The 17360-nt window shown below is 35.8% G+C and overlaps 1 protein-coding gene across 2 annotated transcripts in view; it reads left to right on the plus strand.

The window, feature by feature from the left end:
* The window catches only part of adamts6 (ADAM metallopeptidase with thrombospondin type 1 motif, 6), a 101173-nt gene that overhangs the window by 15312 nt on the left and 68501 nt on the right, over positions 1-17360 (plus strand). For both annotated transcript variants that reach the window (XM_051120275.1, XM_051120276.1), the window contains exons 8-9: positions 10521-10564; positions 16753-16858. In XM_051120275.1, the coding sequence (XP_050976232.1) occupies positions 10521-10564; positions 16753-16858 (150 nt within the window). The remainder of the gene's footprint in view (positions 1-10520; positions 10565-16752; positions 16859-17360) is intronic.

Below are 17360 nucleotides of genomic sequence, written 5' to 3' on the forward strand. Positions count from 1 at the left end.
GTCTTTCTTTCTTCATTTGTAAAGAAATTATGTTTTTTGAGGAAAACATTTCAGAATTTTTCTCCATGTAGTGTACTTGGTGCCACAATGGTGCCTGTGAGTTTAAACTTTCAAGTTTAAATGCAGCTTCAAATTGCTCTTAACAATTCCAGCCAAGGAAGAAGGGTCTTATCTAGTGAAATGATTGTTTAATTTATATGAAATTTACAATTTTTTTAACCTCAGATGCTGGTCTTGTGTAGCTCTATGTGAACTCTGTGTGTTCCGGGTCAATACAGTTAGGGCGGGGCTGCTCAACCCTGTTCCAGACAGGTGTGTTTGATCTGGGTTGGAACTAAACTCTGCAGGAAGGTAGATCTCCAGGAACAGGGTTGGGCACCCCTGAATTTGGGTATGTTGAAAAACTCCCATCTCATTTTCTCCTCCAACTTTCAATTTTCTCCTCCAACTCCAATTATCTCCTCCATCCTACATCGCTGCAGAAGTACCGACTCAGTGTTTACAAAGTGAATGCGCAAGGAGGGTCAAACACCCTTTACAAAAAAAGGTAAAACAGCAATGTAGAACGATTGTGAAGTTGAAGGAGAAAATGAGATGGGAGTGTTCCGACATACTGTCATGAACCGGAATATACAGTTCATGCAGAGCTAGTCGAGACGAGAGTTTGAGGTTAAAAAGTACATACACTATACATTTTTTTAGAAATTAACCAATAATTTCGCTAGATAAGACCCTTCTTTCTCGACTGGGATCGTTTAGAGCCCTTTGAAGCTGCGTTTAAATGGCATTTTGGATATTTAAAGTCCACTATATGGAGAGAAATCCTGAAATGTTTTCTTTAAAAAACATAATTTCTTTAAGACTGAAGAAAGAAAGATATGAACATCTCGGATGACAAGGGGGTGAGTAAATTCAATCAATTCAATTTTTGTTCTGGAAGTGAACTTCTCCTTTAAATACACACCCTTCTTGCCTTAATTCATTATATTTATCCAGTAGCCAGTAGTTTGTTTCAGTAATTACTTTGTGGGCGATCAGTCAGCTAAATTGCGGACAGCTCTGTGATTTCAACATTTTTTACTAGCTTCCTCAGTTTAGCTTGAATTAGAGAAGAAAGGCTCGTTTTAGGGTTGGTTGACATTTTGGCATTTAAGTTTGACAGTTAGTACTGGAAACGTACTGTACATTGGGTGGGTCATTTACAACTGAGACGAAACTGGTTATTAATGTCATTGTTAATTGGTGTTCACTGTTGCATGACCGTGCGGTTTGGACAGGTGCGAGCCTTGACACTGTCAGCCGATATTGTAGACGTCACTGCTTGAGCGCTATTTCTGTTTATGCACATAAAATTTGTTTAACTTAGTGTTTTTGCTAAACATGTGGAGCCCAAACAACATTTCGAATTGACTGAAACGGGTGGTGCGTCTGCCACTAGCCTACAGAAAGTTTCATTTCAAGTTTATTTCTTCAGGACAGACACAAATCTGCAGAAGTAAGCCAGGCGGTAAACAACTAGCCGTTGTCCTGCTAATTTCTGGCAGACTGGTTTTGAGTCTGGGAAACAAACGCTGCTAGTTTGCGGCTATAAATGGGTTTCATTCTGAATTAAGTGCAGCTTTAAACTTTAGTCAGAGAATTTTCCTTTCAGAAAGAGAGGAAACCTTTGTATAATGCTAAATTTGTTGGAGGAATTGACATTTCATATTTCAGTTAAATATAAATGACTCCAAAGCTCATATTGTATTTTTTGGATCCACAGCTGTTGTTTTAAGAGTTCTGTTCTGATTGTTTGAGGCTTTACTCAAGAAACGAACAATAGTTTAAGTCAAACGGTGGATGGCTATTATATCCAAAGCCAAAAAATGTTCATTAGATCTGAAGTCGGTGTGTGGAACCTGTATATAGAGACAGAAGCAGATTTTTTAGCATCTCCAACTCTATTTATTTTGTAGTCTAAACAGAAAAACCACATATTTACAAACTTTAAAGAAATAAATAATTGAATGTATGTATTTATTTATTTTAACTATTTCTCATCACTCTGGACTCAGTCTTCGTGGAGTTGACTGTTTGACATTTACTTTTGTGACATTTATGTGACATTTACTTACACTATTTACATACTCAGTGAGTCACTTACTTGGACAAAGCAGAATAGTATATTCATAAATATGCTTGTGAGCAAAATGTCATGATGAGCAAAGCTAATATTTCAGTTTTCTGTCCTCTTTCCACATTGTAAGAAACTCATTTGACATACGCTGATATGAAAACACAATATGAAAATCAAATCTGATTCATCTGCAGTATGAACAAAGCCTTATTTACATGAAGGTTGATATGCTGATTAGCATTGTGCATTTAGCGTATTGTTGAGTACTCCAGGAGGAAGGTGCCCCTGCAGCGCTGCGATTTTATGACCATTTATACTAGCAGTGCTTAATTTGGAGACATTTATGTGAGGTGATTTCATATATGACTAATGATAGCCTGAAGGAGAGCTTAACAATCGGAGTGATGTTTCCTTGAAAGCCTGTTCAAGTAAACTCGCCAGCATACCGTGCAACGTAATGTCTTACTCATTAGCTCTCTAGCTGATTATGATTGTTTGCTTATTTTTGGTGAAAGTCAGTGCTAATTAGTCATGCTTTTGACATTGTTTGATGTCATGCATTGACTTTTACTAAATTTGGTAACACTTTATTTTGCAGTGTCACTGTTACACATGTTAAATGTTATGTTATGCACATATGAATAATTTTACATGCAACCTTAATTCTTACTCTAACCCTATAGTAATTGCATGTTATTAATTAATATTACTAATACTTGAACATATAATTACACTGTAACAAGGACACATTAAAATAAAGCATAACCTAAAATTGTCATAGTGACTGAAGTTTGCTGCAAAGTACTTGCACTGTACTGTGTTTACTAGAAATTTCAAAAGCTGCAATATTTTCAGAATCAGAATCAGAAAGGGCTTTTTTGTGAATTGTCTTGGTGAGAGGAGCAGACATACATATAATGCACATAAATGAAATATAACACTAAAAATTAGGGCTGCCCCCTAATAGTCAACTAACCGTTAGTCGAGAAGAAGAGGCTTGGTCGACCAAAATTTTATTGGCATTTAGTCGCTGAAAAAATTAATCTATAGGAAGTGGCACGGTCACAAAGTCTGTGACGGACAGATCGTTAACGGCTGGTCTATGTGGTAATACAATAGATCGAGCAGGACATCCAAATGCTCACCTATCATTCCACGACCTCAAATATTGCTTATCATCTAAAATATGTAAGTAATAGCAAGTTTACATGGGCGCTCAATCTAATGTTAACCTAGAAAATTTTGCGCTATTCAAGTGTCTGTGCGGAGTGAGGAAGCTGAATGACAGATGAAGGTGCCGGTATGGTCACTTGCCCCATCAATTTTGATCATTCAGATAAAAGTAATACATCTTTTGAATCTGTAAAAACTGCATGTTTATTTGTGTGCATTCACAATAACAACGAAACGTTGCGCTTTTGTAAAATAATGAAAGCAAACAGGATGCGACTTCGAAACTCAGTGTATAGGTCTTACAGACATGAAAAATATATCTATAGAGAGTGAAATGTCTACTTTCAAATGAACCACTTCAAATAGAAAAATATTCTCAGATTCTCAGTATCGACGACTTCTCTTTGCCGAAAACAAAGAAAGCACTAGTTTATTAATAGATTATTAAAACGTTAATGCAGTCTCCTTGCTGTTTTTCCCAGACACATTCATAATTATTATATCTGCCGGTGCGCTGTGGGCTTAAGCGCTTATTAGGCAATTAAAGGCTCATTATTATGATTTATATGGTTTATTCATAAAAGTGCGACTAATAGTTGACTAATGCTTAAAATGAACAACTACTAGTCGACCAGAAAAATCTTTAGTCGAGGGCAGCCCTACTAAAAATAAAGAAAATAGACAGAGAAAAGTGCATTGTTGTTGTGCAATATTTAGTTAATTGGAATTAAAACTAAGTTTTGTTGGTGTAATTTAAACTATAACCTATTTACACTTTTGCGTTCTGTGAAAACCACATGACCACTGACGTCACTGAAGTTCAGTTTGGGATTGTTCCCAGCATGCTTTGTTTTGGACTTAATGAGTAGAGTAAAAAATGATAAAATAAGAAGTTATTTTATGTGCTTTTGAGCATTTAGTATCACTTTTACCATTTCTGTAATACCATGTCTTTAATTAACGCAGAAATAATTAATTATAGTAAACTCCATACTCCAACTATTGTTTTTGAAAAATATAAATGATTCCAACTTTTGTAATTGTAATAAAATTTGTAGCTATTTTCGCAAAAATTCTAGTCAAATTTCACTATGTAGTTTTCAAAGTTTTCTAAAATTGTGTCAGTTTCATTAATTTATTATGTTTACTAGTAGTAGTTTACTTAATTTGTCAGAAGTATTCATTTCGATAGTTTATAAAGTTTACTAAAATTGCGGATAAAAATGAGAAGATAATGAAACAGAAACTCGTTTTGATTGACAAAATGATATTTAGTCGACTAAAATTAGACTAAAACTAAAAACAATTCAGATTACTAAAATATGACTAAAACTAAATGGCATTTTAGTCAAAAGACTGTGACTAAGACTAAATCATAATTTGCTGTCAAATTTAACACTGTGTTGTAGTTGGAGTGTTACGTTTACTGAATTGGATACAGCTATGTGATTCTGGTAAATTTAACAGCGTAACAGAAAAAGGACATCACTCATCGATCATTGTTAAAAATTGCTTTCACTTTAGCAGAGGTCACATGGACAGTTTTCTGAGGTCAGCTGTCTCTCTCATTGGGTGACTCAGAGATGTAAACATTTAGACAGAAGCTCTCGAGTGATGGCTTTTGCCACATTTGCTGCAGTACCTCCACTGGTACATGAGGAAGAAACATTAGCAGGATAAAGACTAAAGACATCCTGACGGACGGTCCATCCTGACCTCTTCAGCAATGTTTTTCCAGTCCTAGACTTTTGGCCAGAGCGTGATGGGGGGATGCAATATTGCTTCTTTGGAACACGATCCATTGCGAGAGCTGAGGGAAATTAAAGTAACTAAATCAAAATAAATCGATGTCCAAATGAGGTCAGCTTCTCGACACGAGTTCATGAGACAGTACCTAATGCTGGTGGGTTTGCTCTGCTTGGGGAGTCATGGGACGGGGAGAGAGCGACTGAAATTGAATTTGCATTGTCGTTGGTTTTTTAATACATTAAAAGCCTGTCTTCAAGGCAGAGACATTGTTCATCATTCCGCGTGTATGCCATTCTTTTTTATTATTATTGAATTACAGTACAGTATATACATCAATTAGACATCAAGTGAAACACACACACACATCTTCCATCTAATTTACTCTGATGTTTAATATGTATTTAGTTTGAACTTACAGATTAAACGTAGTAATATATTAGTTTTACATACAGATTTAGCAATTTGATGCCATGGTTAGTTGTGGTTCCTTAAGGGATTTATCAATATTAATATTTTTCGTAACACTAACGATTTGAGAAATATTCTGGGTTCAGTACAAACTCAGTCAACAGAATTTGTGGCGTAAAATTGATTATCCCCTGTTTTCTTTATTTTTGAAAAAAAAAAAAAAATTCTTGCAGTACAATGGAAGTAAAGGAGGTTTAAATTTATGGGTAAATTCACTTACATCAATCTTATATTAATTCTTTTGTTAAAATGTGTGTATTATTTAAGCTGTAACTATTTTATGGTCATTTTAAAGGGATATCCCTTTAAGGTTTTAGGTGTTATATTACAGTTGCAACAAAGTTGGAGAGTTGGATATAATTTGGATATAAAGTGTAAACAGAAAACAGATTTAATATTATGCTGTTTCACTTTTTCGCCTACGTCCTACATCATCCGCTGGAACGCCACTCTCTCATGAATGCATGTACAACAATTAGTGGAAGCTAGAGATTATGGTTTATAAATGTTTAAATATAAATAGATTTCTTACACAAATGCATCGATTCACTTCAGTAGGCCTTTATTAGCCCCCCGAGGCCTTTTATGATGGATGGATGCACTTTATTGGACTTCAAAATCTCAGCAGCCATCCACTGCCATTATAAAGCTTGGAAGAGCCAGGACATTTTTTAATATAACTCTGATTGTATTCGTCTGAAAGGGGAAAGTCATATACACTTAGGATGGCTTGAGGATGAGTAAATCATGAGGCAATTTTCATTATGAATTGTTCCTTTAAGAACTACAACAAATAGCTCTTTCAGACTACAGACGTTCTTTTTCTGGATATTGTAAAGTCATAATGTCACTCATTAAAAAAGGGGATGAGGCCTGGTTGAGGCTGTGGTAGAGACCATAGACTGTAAAAAAAACTGTACTTACAGCTGAGCAGATGAAACTGGTGGTTATGGTAAGGGGCGTGGCCTTTCCAGAACACGCTTTAAGCGGTTCACCAATCACAACTTAGGGGGCCAGCTAACCAATCACAGCACATTTTTTATATTTCAGAAGGAGGGGCTTCGTCGAGACAGGAACTCAACTGGCTGTTTGAGAGACAGGTTGGGAAGAGAGGTGCTGCAATAATGTAAAATGGGTTAAAAAATGTGTGAAATATGAAATTTCCAAAAACAAAAAATTGTAGTATTTGGAGCAAACCTATTACACCCCAAAACCAATCAAGACTTTGTAAAAGGGCATAATAGGACCCCTTTAATAAGAGGTTGTTTTTATTGTGGCTATTCAGTTGAAACAGTGAGTATTTTAACACTTACCAGCTGGTTTCATTGACTTCCTTTGTAAGTGCCTGACAAAAGTGCTTTTTTTTAAAGAAATAAAATAAAATATTTTTATGGTAATCAACATTATGCCACAAGTGCTGTACATTGGGCTTAACAGGTATTGAACCTTGAACATTATTTTAAAATTTAACAAATAGCTTTTGTAAAACAGGCATAATACCTTAATTCACACACCTTGTTAAAGGGAACTCACATCTCATGGCAAAAACGTACCAGTAAGTACATATCACTGCAGTTTCCAAAAGAAATAAACACAAGAGGCAGTAAAGCTCCATTTAGACACCTTTTATCTCTTTTCACACAAAGTATGATTTACAGAGTTTCGATTAATAAAGTGTAATTTTAACACAACTACAGAATTTTGTTATGACTTGATTTGAAGATTTGACAAGATTTGAAAACTTTGCTTTCGAATGTTAGCATCACATATCCAGCTTCAAATCTCCACACAAGGAAGATTCAAATGGCACGTTTGTGTCAACAAATACATTATCAGGTAGGTTTAGGGTTGGGTTTGGTGTAGGGCATATTTCCAACACGATAGAGCATTAACTTTTAGCGACAGTTTACTTTAAAATGTACTTTATTCAGAAATATCCACATTGTTTTATGCATATTTTGGACTATGGGGGATGCCAGTTATTTCAGTGACGTGAAATGGTTGCAGTCTGTGAACTGCTGGTGCTACCTGTTGATGTTTTTACCACAACTCAGAAATTAAAATACTGATATAATACTGGATATGAGCGTAGGCTTAAACTCTTTCAGTAGCTGCAGTCTACTAAAAGCCTCAAAGGCATCAGGGCTAAAGTGGAGAGAACAAAACACATGTCTTTAGGAAGTTTTATTCATCCACAGGCATCTTCCAGTTCTTTTCTCCTCTTCTTATCATTAGGAAAGCAGTGAAGACTTACATCGCTTCTCTTTTTGTCCTTTGACTGAAAATTACAACCAAAAGCCGCACAATGTGGTCATCGTATCAGTATTTTATTGTTGTGTTGTGTTGCAGTCAAAATAGCAACGGGTAGCGCCAATAGCTCGCTGAGTGCAAACATTTCACGTCATCAAAATAATAGCGCCCCCCCATAGTCCAAAATATGTATAACACTATGTGGATTTTTTAAATAACGTAAATGGGTTTTCTACTACATATTTCAGTAAGAGACATAATTTACATTATAATAAGCCATACAAGTCTTAAAGGAGAAGTCCACTTCCAGAACAAAAATTTACAAATAATGTACTCATCCCCTTGTCATCCAAGATGTTCATGTCCTTCTTTCTTCAGTCGTAAAGAAATTGTGTTTTTTAAAGAAAACATTTCAGGATTTTTCTCCATATAATGGACTGCTGTGGTGCCCCGAGTTTGAACTTCCAAAATGCAGTTTAAATGCGGCTTCAAACGATCCCAAATGTGGTTGTAAATGATCCCAGCCGAGGAAGAAGGGTCTTATCTAGCGGAAAAATCTTTATTTTTAATTTAAAAAATACAATTTAAATACTTTTTATTCTCAAACGCTCATCTTATCTTGCTCTCCCTGAAAAATCATTTTAAAATCATCCTACATCGCTGCAGAAGTACCGACCCAGTCTTTGCAAAATGAACATGCAAAGAAGATCAAACACCCTTAACAAAAAAGGTAAAACAGCGATATAGGACAATGAGATGGGAGTTTTTTGACATACCCTAACTGTCATGAACCGGACAAAATGAAGTTGAGTCTGAGTAAGACAAGACGAGTGTTTGAAATTAAAAAGTATATAAATTGTATTATTTTTATGAAAATAACCGATCGTTTCGCTAGTAAAGACCCTTCTACCTCGTCTGGGATTGTTTACAACCGCATTTGGGATCGTTTGAAGCCCCCCATTTGGGATCGTTTGAAGCTGCATTTAAACTATGTTTTGGAAGTTCAAACTCAGTGCATCATAGAAGTCCACTATATGGAGAAAATGCTGAAATGTTTTCCTCAAATAACATAATTTCTTAACAACTGAAAAAAGAAAGACATGAACATCTTGGATGACAAGGGGGTAAGTATGTTATCTGTAAATCTTATGGAAGTGGACTTCTCCTTTAATACCCGGGGTTCCCTTTAAAGAACTTATGATGATAAATTTGTTGAATTCTGAGCCATATCTAGAGACCATAATATCATTAAGACTCGCGGGTGCTGTGTTTTGATTAACCACCTAACAACGCCCTTGCAACATCACAGCTACACAGCAAGAGACACTCGGAACACCTTAGTAATTACATACCAACACATAAAAACACTCATAACCCTGGCATCATGACAAGTTTTGCATAGGCAAGCACCGCTCACATTTTCTTAAGAATGTTTTACATGAGTGCGATCTTACAATGAGTTTACATTTTTTCTCATTTGTATAAATTGTATAAGCAGCAACTTACGTGCTTATAAACTGTGCAAAGCAGCACAAAGAAACCCTTGTTTTGATTATTTATTTTTTAGCTGCAATATTCCAGTATGATTTTCCAGATTCAAAGATCTTTTGGCTCTTTTGACCCTTTTCAGCTGCCACAGTAAACAGAGCGCATGGATATCTTCAGATCGACACCAAAATAGAAGGCCGATAGGAACTTTCCAACTACCAGTCTGACTGAATACGTGCATAACGTCTGCGCCGTTCCCCTCAAGCCCCTGACGCAAAACACAAAGCTTCTGAGATAGTTTAATATGATTCAGATCAGGCACTGTGTCTTTCCTCTGTGCTGTAGACAATGTCAAACAAAGCCTGGCTGCCTGCCTTTGGCCAGACTCAGCAGCCCAAACTGCTTGTGATATTTTTCAGGAGGTGTTAAATGCCCCATTTGGGGAATAAGAAAATATTTGGCATTCTTTCATATAGGCCTGCCGTCGAAAATGTCCGCCGACTGACGACAAGTCCCACTGGGGAAAAAGAAAGAGTTTGGGTTACAAAATAAACAACAACAAAAAAAGAAAGCTGAGGCGAGTAGCACGAACCGACAGTAAGTTATAGTGGATGCTGTCAATAGATTTTGATTATAATCCAGTAGTTTGAAGTATTAAACTTGCTTAAAGGAGGTAAAAGTAGTAGCCTGTAAATATTAGACTCTGAACTTTTCTGTACCTCAAACATAAGAGCATGGCGAAATCAAGAACAGATAAAATGTAATTCTTAATGTTAATGTAAGATTATGTGTTATGGACTTAGTCCACATTAGTATGTGATATTGAGCTGTGCTAATATGTGCGATTTTTTTTTTACATGGTAGATGATAAAATTAGAAAAAAGAGGTAAGATATGAGCCATATCATAATTGGATCATTTTGTTTACCAAACTACGTATCATTTCATTTACATACATGTCATTTAACTCTGATTAGGCTATTAGTAGACTGTTAGGTTAGGGTTCATGGAATAAGATGACATGTACTTGCAAACTTGACAGCTGACTAGTAATACTCTAATGACTGGCAGTTGACATGCAGTTGCAAAGTTACTTGTAGTTGTAGAATGTTTAAAGTGGACTATTAAAATAAAGTGTTACTCTATTCAAACTCACTAGCTAGTGAGTTTTGCACAAGCAAACGCCATTCATGTTTTCTTTAAAAGTTACCGCATGGAGTCCTGATTAATTCCTGTCATATATAAAGACCTCACTTTCGATTTCTTTTCTGTTTTAGGTATGACATCTGTACCTATAAGAACAAACCCTGCGGTACTCTTGGTAAGTACCTGAATTGTATCCTAAGACGAACTATACTTTGATTTAAAGGGGTAGTTCACCCGAAAATGAAAATTCTGTCATCATTTTCTCACCTTTGAAGAAATTTGTTTATCTTCGGAACACAAATTAAGATATTAACCAAAATCTGAGAAATTTCTGTCCCTTCATTGAAAGTCTATTCACCCAAAATGTTGACGCTTCAAAACATTGATAAAGAGATCGTAAAATAAATCTATGTGAAGTGAGTGGTTTAAAGGAGACGTTCACTTCCAGAACAAACATTTACAGGTAATGTACTCACCCCCTTGATGTTCATCTCTTTCTTTCTTCAGTTGTAAAGAAATTATGTTTCTTGAGGAAAACATTTCAGGATTTCTCTCTATATAGTGGACTTCAATGGTGCCCCCCAGTTTGAATATCCAAAATGCCATTTAAATGCAGCTTAAAAGGGCTCTAAACAATCCCAGCCGAAGAAGAAGGATCTTATCTAGCGAAACGATTGGTTATTTTCTAAAAAAAAAAAAAAAAAAAAAAAAAAAAAAAGAGAATTTATATACATTTTAACCTCAAACGCTTACCTTGTCTAGGTCTATCTGAACTTTTTTCTGGTTCAAGTGTTAGGGTATGTCGCAAAACTCCTATCTCATATTCTTCTCCAGCTATAAATCATTGTCCTGAATCATTGCAAAAGGTACCGACCCAGTGTTTAGAAAATAACAAATCGTTTCACTAGATATAACCCTTATTCCTCAGCTGGATCATTTAGAGCCCTTTGAAGCTGCATTTTGGATATTCAAAATCGGGGGCACCATTAAAGTCCACTATAAGGTGAAATGTTTTCCTCCAAAAACATAATTTCTTTACGACTGAAGAAAGAAACACTCTTGGATGACAAGGGGGTAAGTACATTATCTGTAAATTTTTGTTCTGGAAGTGAACTTCTCCTTTAATCCAAGTGTTTTAAAAAGACAAAAGCCTAAATTAAATCTGTTCATTATATAACGTGATTATAACATTTCAGAAGTCTCAAATCAAATAGATAGAATAGTTTTGGGTAAACAGACTTTTAGTGGTGGGACAGATCTTACAGATTAGTTCAAATTCAAAATAAAAATTGCCTGATAATTTACTCAACCCCATGTCATCCAAGATGCTCATGTCTTTCTTTCTTCGGTCAAACAAAAAATGAAGGTTTCTGAAGGAAACATTTCAGGATTTTTCTCCTTATAGTGGACTTCAATGGGGATCAATGGGTTGAAGGTCCAAATTACAGTTTCAAATGACTCTATATGATCCCAGCCGAGGAATAAGGGTCTTATCTAGCGAAACGATCGTTTTTTAACCACAAATGCTCATCTTGCACTAGCTTTGCAATGTATCTGTGACTTCACATGTTGTGTTATCAAGTTGGAAAGGTCACGTGTGGTTTGTTCTTTGTCAAAATCATCCAACATCGTTGTTTTACCTTTTTTTGTAAAATCTGTTTTACTTTATTTGCACATTCGCTTTGTAAACACTGGGTCGGTACTTCCACCTGCATAGTCGAGCTAGATGAGCAGTTGTGGTATATGCAAGTATATACATTTTTTTTTTTTTTTAGAAAATAAACAATCGTTTCACTAGATAAGACCCTTATTCCTCGGCTGGGATTGTGAAGAGTCCTTTAAAGCTGCACTGAAACTGCAATTTGGACCTTCAACCCATTGGCCACCATTGAAGTCCACTATATGGAGAAAAAATCCTGGAACGTTTCCCTCAAAAACCTTAATTTCTTTTCAACTGAAGAAAGAAAGACACGAACATCTGGGATGACATGGGGGTGAGTAAATTATCAGAAAAATTTCATTCTGGAGGTGAACTAATCCTTTAAAAATATCTTCATTTGTGTTTTGAAAATGAACAAGTTTCGTATGGGTTTGCAACGACATGAAGCTGCGTAAATGATGACAGAATTTTCATTTTGGGCTGAACTAATCCTTTAAACGCACGCCACTAAATGGCAAATGCTACATGCTTCGTTTTCCTCTTGTACCAAATAATTTAGTGAGATTATTGAGAAAGACTTTGCTGCCCTGTCTTTATTAGAGCCGCCTGGCTCACGTTGAGCTCAAACATGGCTCAAAGCCTGCCTGCCTCTACAGACGCCGCTGTCTCTTGTTTCATTTCCAAACATTCCCACTCCTGTCTGCTACGGGACGGAGGTGTTTACCCCTCCCCTGGGCTAGCCAAAAAAGTAAAGGAGTGAAGAAAATTAGACTATACAATATATAACAGAGAACAACAGATAAAAGAAGAATTAATATGTTTAAAGAAGTCGGGATAACTGAGGAGAAAGCAAACACTGGGGTTTTTTCCCCCTTAAATGGTCTGCAGGCAGTGTCAAAGCCTCGTCTTATCTCAACCAGCCCCCTCCAGGGCTGAACCGTATATCTTAGAAGTAATATTGTGACTCCAGGGGTGGTTTGACAGATTGACCGCATTCGTCACATTCCCCGGGTCCCTTTAATTGCCCTGGCATCTGCTCTGCTTCCTTGCTGCCCCCCTCCTCTTTCTCCACCTCCATCTCCACTTCAACACCCCCCGCTCACCCAGAGGCATCATCGTGATCTCGGGTCAACGTGTTGCCCTCTGGGGGTCACCGGGTAATCGCAGAGCAGGGATAATACCAACGCGACCCTCGGCTTAGGAAAACAAGCCCCACCAATGAGCTGTCGACTCAGCCTGGGCCCACTCTTCCATCCTGTATCGCTTTCTTTTTTTACCCTTCTTGCCTCCAGTCGGTGTCTTATTAGTCTTTGATTTGCATGTCCGCTCTTGTTTGGGCCTCTGGATAAGGAAGATAAAGAGGCCAGAAGTGCTTTGTTGGAGCAATGGTTCCCAAGCAGACACAAGCTTCTATTCCATATTCTTGTGCAATATCCTTAATATTATTTTGCCCACAGGGAGGTCAGGTTTATACCTTTCCAATACACTTCTGTTATATTATTAACTTTAAAGCAGCAGTTCACCCTCATAACATTCCAAATCTGTATTACTGCCTTTTTTCTGTGGATCATGGGTCAATGACGTGAATTTATTTATTTATTTATTTATTTATGTCTATTAATTTGTTCCGAAATGCAATTAATACATCTCTTTAATAATGAGCATGACTTTAGTTTCAGAATTAAAATTTGTTTTATATTTCAGGAGAGGCATAAAGTCAAAAATGTCAAGGTGATAGTTCTAATATTAAAATGTAAAAGAAAGCCCCATTAAAAGAATTAAATTCTTAGGTAGTCTGAGAGAATCTTTTATTAAAATTACTTTAACGAAAATGCCTATTAATAAATAAAAATGCCATGTGGTGCAACCAGCAATGTCATGCGGTGCAACCTACATGCAGAAAATAATAACATAAACAAATAATGCCTGCAGACTTTTAAAATATCAGACAATTTGACCTTTTTTAAATGTATTATTTAAGGTAATGTTAGTTCAGGTTTTAAAATGTCATGTGGTGCAACTCTCAAAACTTCATGATACTTGTATATTAATTCATTATATTTGTAAAAATACTTTTGCTTTGAAAAACAGTAATTAAAAGCTTTTTTGAAAATGGCACATGCTCACGTATTGTAATGTGTAAGAAAAATGTTATTAATATTTTCTTGATGGTTACACCACATCAAGTTTAAACTTTTTTTTCTTTTTACTAGAAGCGTTTCTAGCGTTCCAATGCAAATACAAAGAATGCATTTCTAAGAAAAGAAATTTTCTATTACCAAATTATTTTTTGGTAGCACTTTACTTAAAGCCTTTATGTATAATGCATTATAAAGGGTTTTTAAAGGGTATAATGCATTCTAATTAAGCTTTAATGCATTCTAATCTTGTCATAAATAATTATAACCGAACTTAAAATGCATAGTATACCAGAGAATTGATTTAACTGTGGTTACAATTATTCATGAGATTTTACAATGCATTATAAGGTGCGTTACAAGACATTGATTTATGCATTTAATGCAGAAAATGCAATTAATGCATTTAAACTGCTTGTATAATGCATTATACATAAAGACTGTAAGTAAAGTTTTAAAAACTAATTAAAAATCAAGTTAAAAAAATTGACAAGTTCTTAGAAATGCACTCTTTGTATTTACGCTTTCAATAAAGTGTTACATATTTTTTACATTTTCTTTATTGTGGGCACCCTAAAATAGCCAAGCTGCTATTTTCCATATACAATGAAAACATGGTCTTTAAATTTATGACACCTTAAAAGGACAAAAAAGCACCAGAAGAGTATCATAAACTCATATGTGTCGTATAAGAAGAAAAGACCAGAATTGGAATGATTCAGTGATAATCTTCCACTGTAGCTCTCAAATCTCCATTGGATCTTACATGTCTTGTAAGTAAATGTGACACAACAGGACATTCTTCAAAATATTTAAATTTACTTGTTCTTTTGTGGTATGTATTTAATAGTATTGACCCCCACATTTAGGGACTTCTAAGCTGATCCAAGACTCAATTAAAAACTGAGGTCTGTGCATTTGTGTTTGCACAGATAAACTACCCACCACATGTCTGATCCAACCAGACCAGAACAGGCTTCTTGGATCTTAGATGGTCCTGCACGCATCTAGCTTTAGGGTTTTGTGTTCTGCTCCCACCAATCACCAACAGATGTAATCTGGTGAGAATTTTTCTGCTCTCCCAGGCTGGATAGAAGGGAAAAAAGAACTAAGAGACACCTGGATTTTGCAAAAGCCCCTTTCCTCACTTCATAGCTTCAAGGGAACCCCCTCCCCTTAACAGAAGCAGCTGGCTTTGAGACTGTGAAGACTCAATCTTTGCTCCATCTTCTTCTTTGTCAGGAAGGAACATCTGATATTTTTGTAATACATATTCAATTACGCCTTTGTTTTTAGGAAATTAAAAGAGTGAAATGTTGGTTTGTTAGCTATCTTATTGCTTCAGAAAACGTGGAATATATAGCACAAGTGGTACAGTACACCGTAAAAAAAAAAACAAAAAAAAAAAACTGCTACAATAGGCAACAAAGTGCTATATTAATAAAGGACATTTCTGTATAGATAACTGTTAAGGTGTTATACCTGTATTTTGAATTTTGCACTTCATTATATTTTAATTTATAGTTAATGCCTATAAAATTATGCACTGGCAGAAAATTACCAGTACATTTTGCATTTTGTTTTGGTACTTTTGTGCTCACTTTTTTGCATTAAAAATAATGCTAAAAAGCCCCATTTATTGTAAATGCAAAAAAAAGAGCAACCATTTTCTCGTTTTATCCAGAAAATCAGAAAAATATTTTTATGCTTTATGAGTGTTGTTTGCTTTACTGTCTATGAAGGGTGTTCAAAGTCAGTCAGTTCTTATCTTACATTTCATTCATCATACTTCCTATGTAGTCAGTGTACAGAAAGATTTGTGAAAGTTTTGTGAGATTCAAAGTGCTCTATGTCAGTGCTGCCACACTGAGGTGGTTTGCAACAAAAGTTGCTACATAAAAAGAGAGAGTAGATTTAATGTTTCCTTCAATCCATACCAATTAAATAACAGGCCTGTTTATTTATGGCAAGGAAAATGACAGTGCAACGTAAGGCTTAAAAAAGTACAAACCTCTCCGAAAGCCTAGTCCCTGTAGGCCGGGGACCAAATCGCTGTCAGCAGTAAATTTTAGCTTATTTGGGTTTTGCATTAATACCCAAAAATTGTCAAGTAAATCTCATTTGGAACAAAACAAACACAACAGGATTAGAAAAACAATGATTTCTTTTGCTCCTTTTGCAACTCTGAAACCTTGAATAATAAAAACATCTATATTTTAGGGGCACAAAGTGATGTGTTTTCTTGAATTCCGAGCTCTGGCTTGAATTACTAGGTGGTCCCTTGTTACCAGATGTAGAAATTTATAAATCTAACCCCCTTGTCTAGACATTTTCCAGCTACAACATCAGTTGTTTTTTTATTTAATCGTCTAGCCGTCAGTGTTGACCCACCCCCTGGTGATTTAAAAAAACTTTCGCATAAACTTTTCACCAGCTCCAAGTTCAGTGGTGTCGAGGTTAATGTGAAGAATCTCATTTTATGGTGGTGACTCAGTGTAGCACTTCTATACCTTGACCTGACCTCGTGTCTGTGTGTTTTTTGTGTGTGTGTGTGTGTGCGGTCAGGTTTGGCGTCCGTAGCTGGAATGTGTGAGCCAGAGAGGAGCTGTAGTATTAATGAAGATATAGGCCTTGGTTCAGCCTTCACTATTGCACATGAGATCGGACACAAGTGAGTACATTTTCTCTTTTCTGTTTATCTCTCTGTTCCTGTCTGGTCTTTTGGATGAATGTGAACATTCATGTTATAGACATGTATGATAATATATTTGAATTGTTTTTAATTAGTGGTGTCTGCTAAGTCCGGGATCACTATAACAATTGCTTACTAAGTAATTGAACCTTAAATTGAACCCCATTTGCGAATAAGCACTGTTTCCATTCAATGAGTCAAAGAGAACAAAATTTTCACTTCCTGATAAACTGGCACTAAATATCACTAAGAAAAGTCAGAGATTCCACTGAATATAATCTTTTTCATAGATAATAAATGACTGTGCCTCAGAGTGAGCAGATGAAACAAAAATGTGGTCATTTGTTTTTGAAGGTGGATGCCTGCTGTTTGATAGCACAGTCATGTAAGGCAGTTCTGGGAGATGATTATAGCGAGCGTAAAAACTTATGTGCAATTTTTACTTTTTCAGTTTGGCGTTTCCATCACTCGTTTTTGATGC

Source organism: Labeo rohita, chromosome 10 (assembly GCF_022985175.1).
Source record: "Labeo rohita strain BAU-BD-2019 chromosome 10, IGBB_LRoh.1.0, whole genome shotgun sequence".
In the NCBI taxonomy this organism is placed as follows: domain Eukaryota; kingdom Metazoa; phylum Chordata; class Actinopteri; order Cypriniformes; family Cyprinidae; genus Labeo; species Labeo rohita.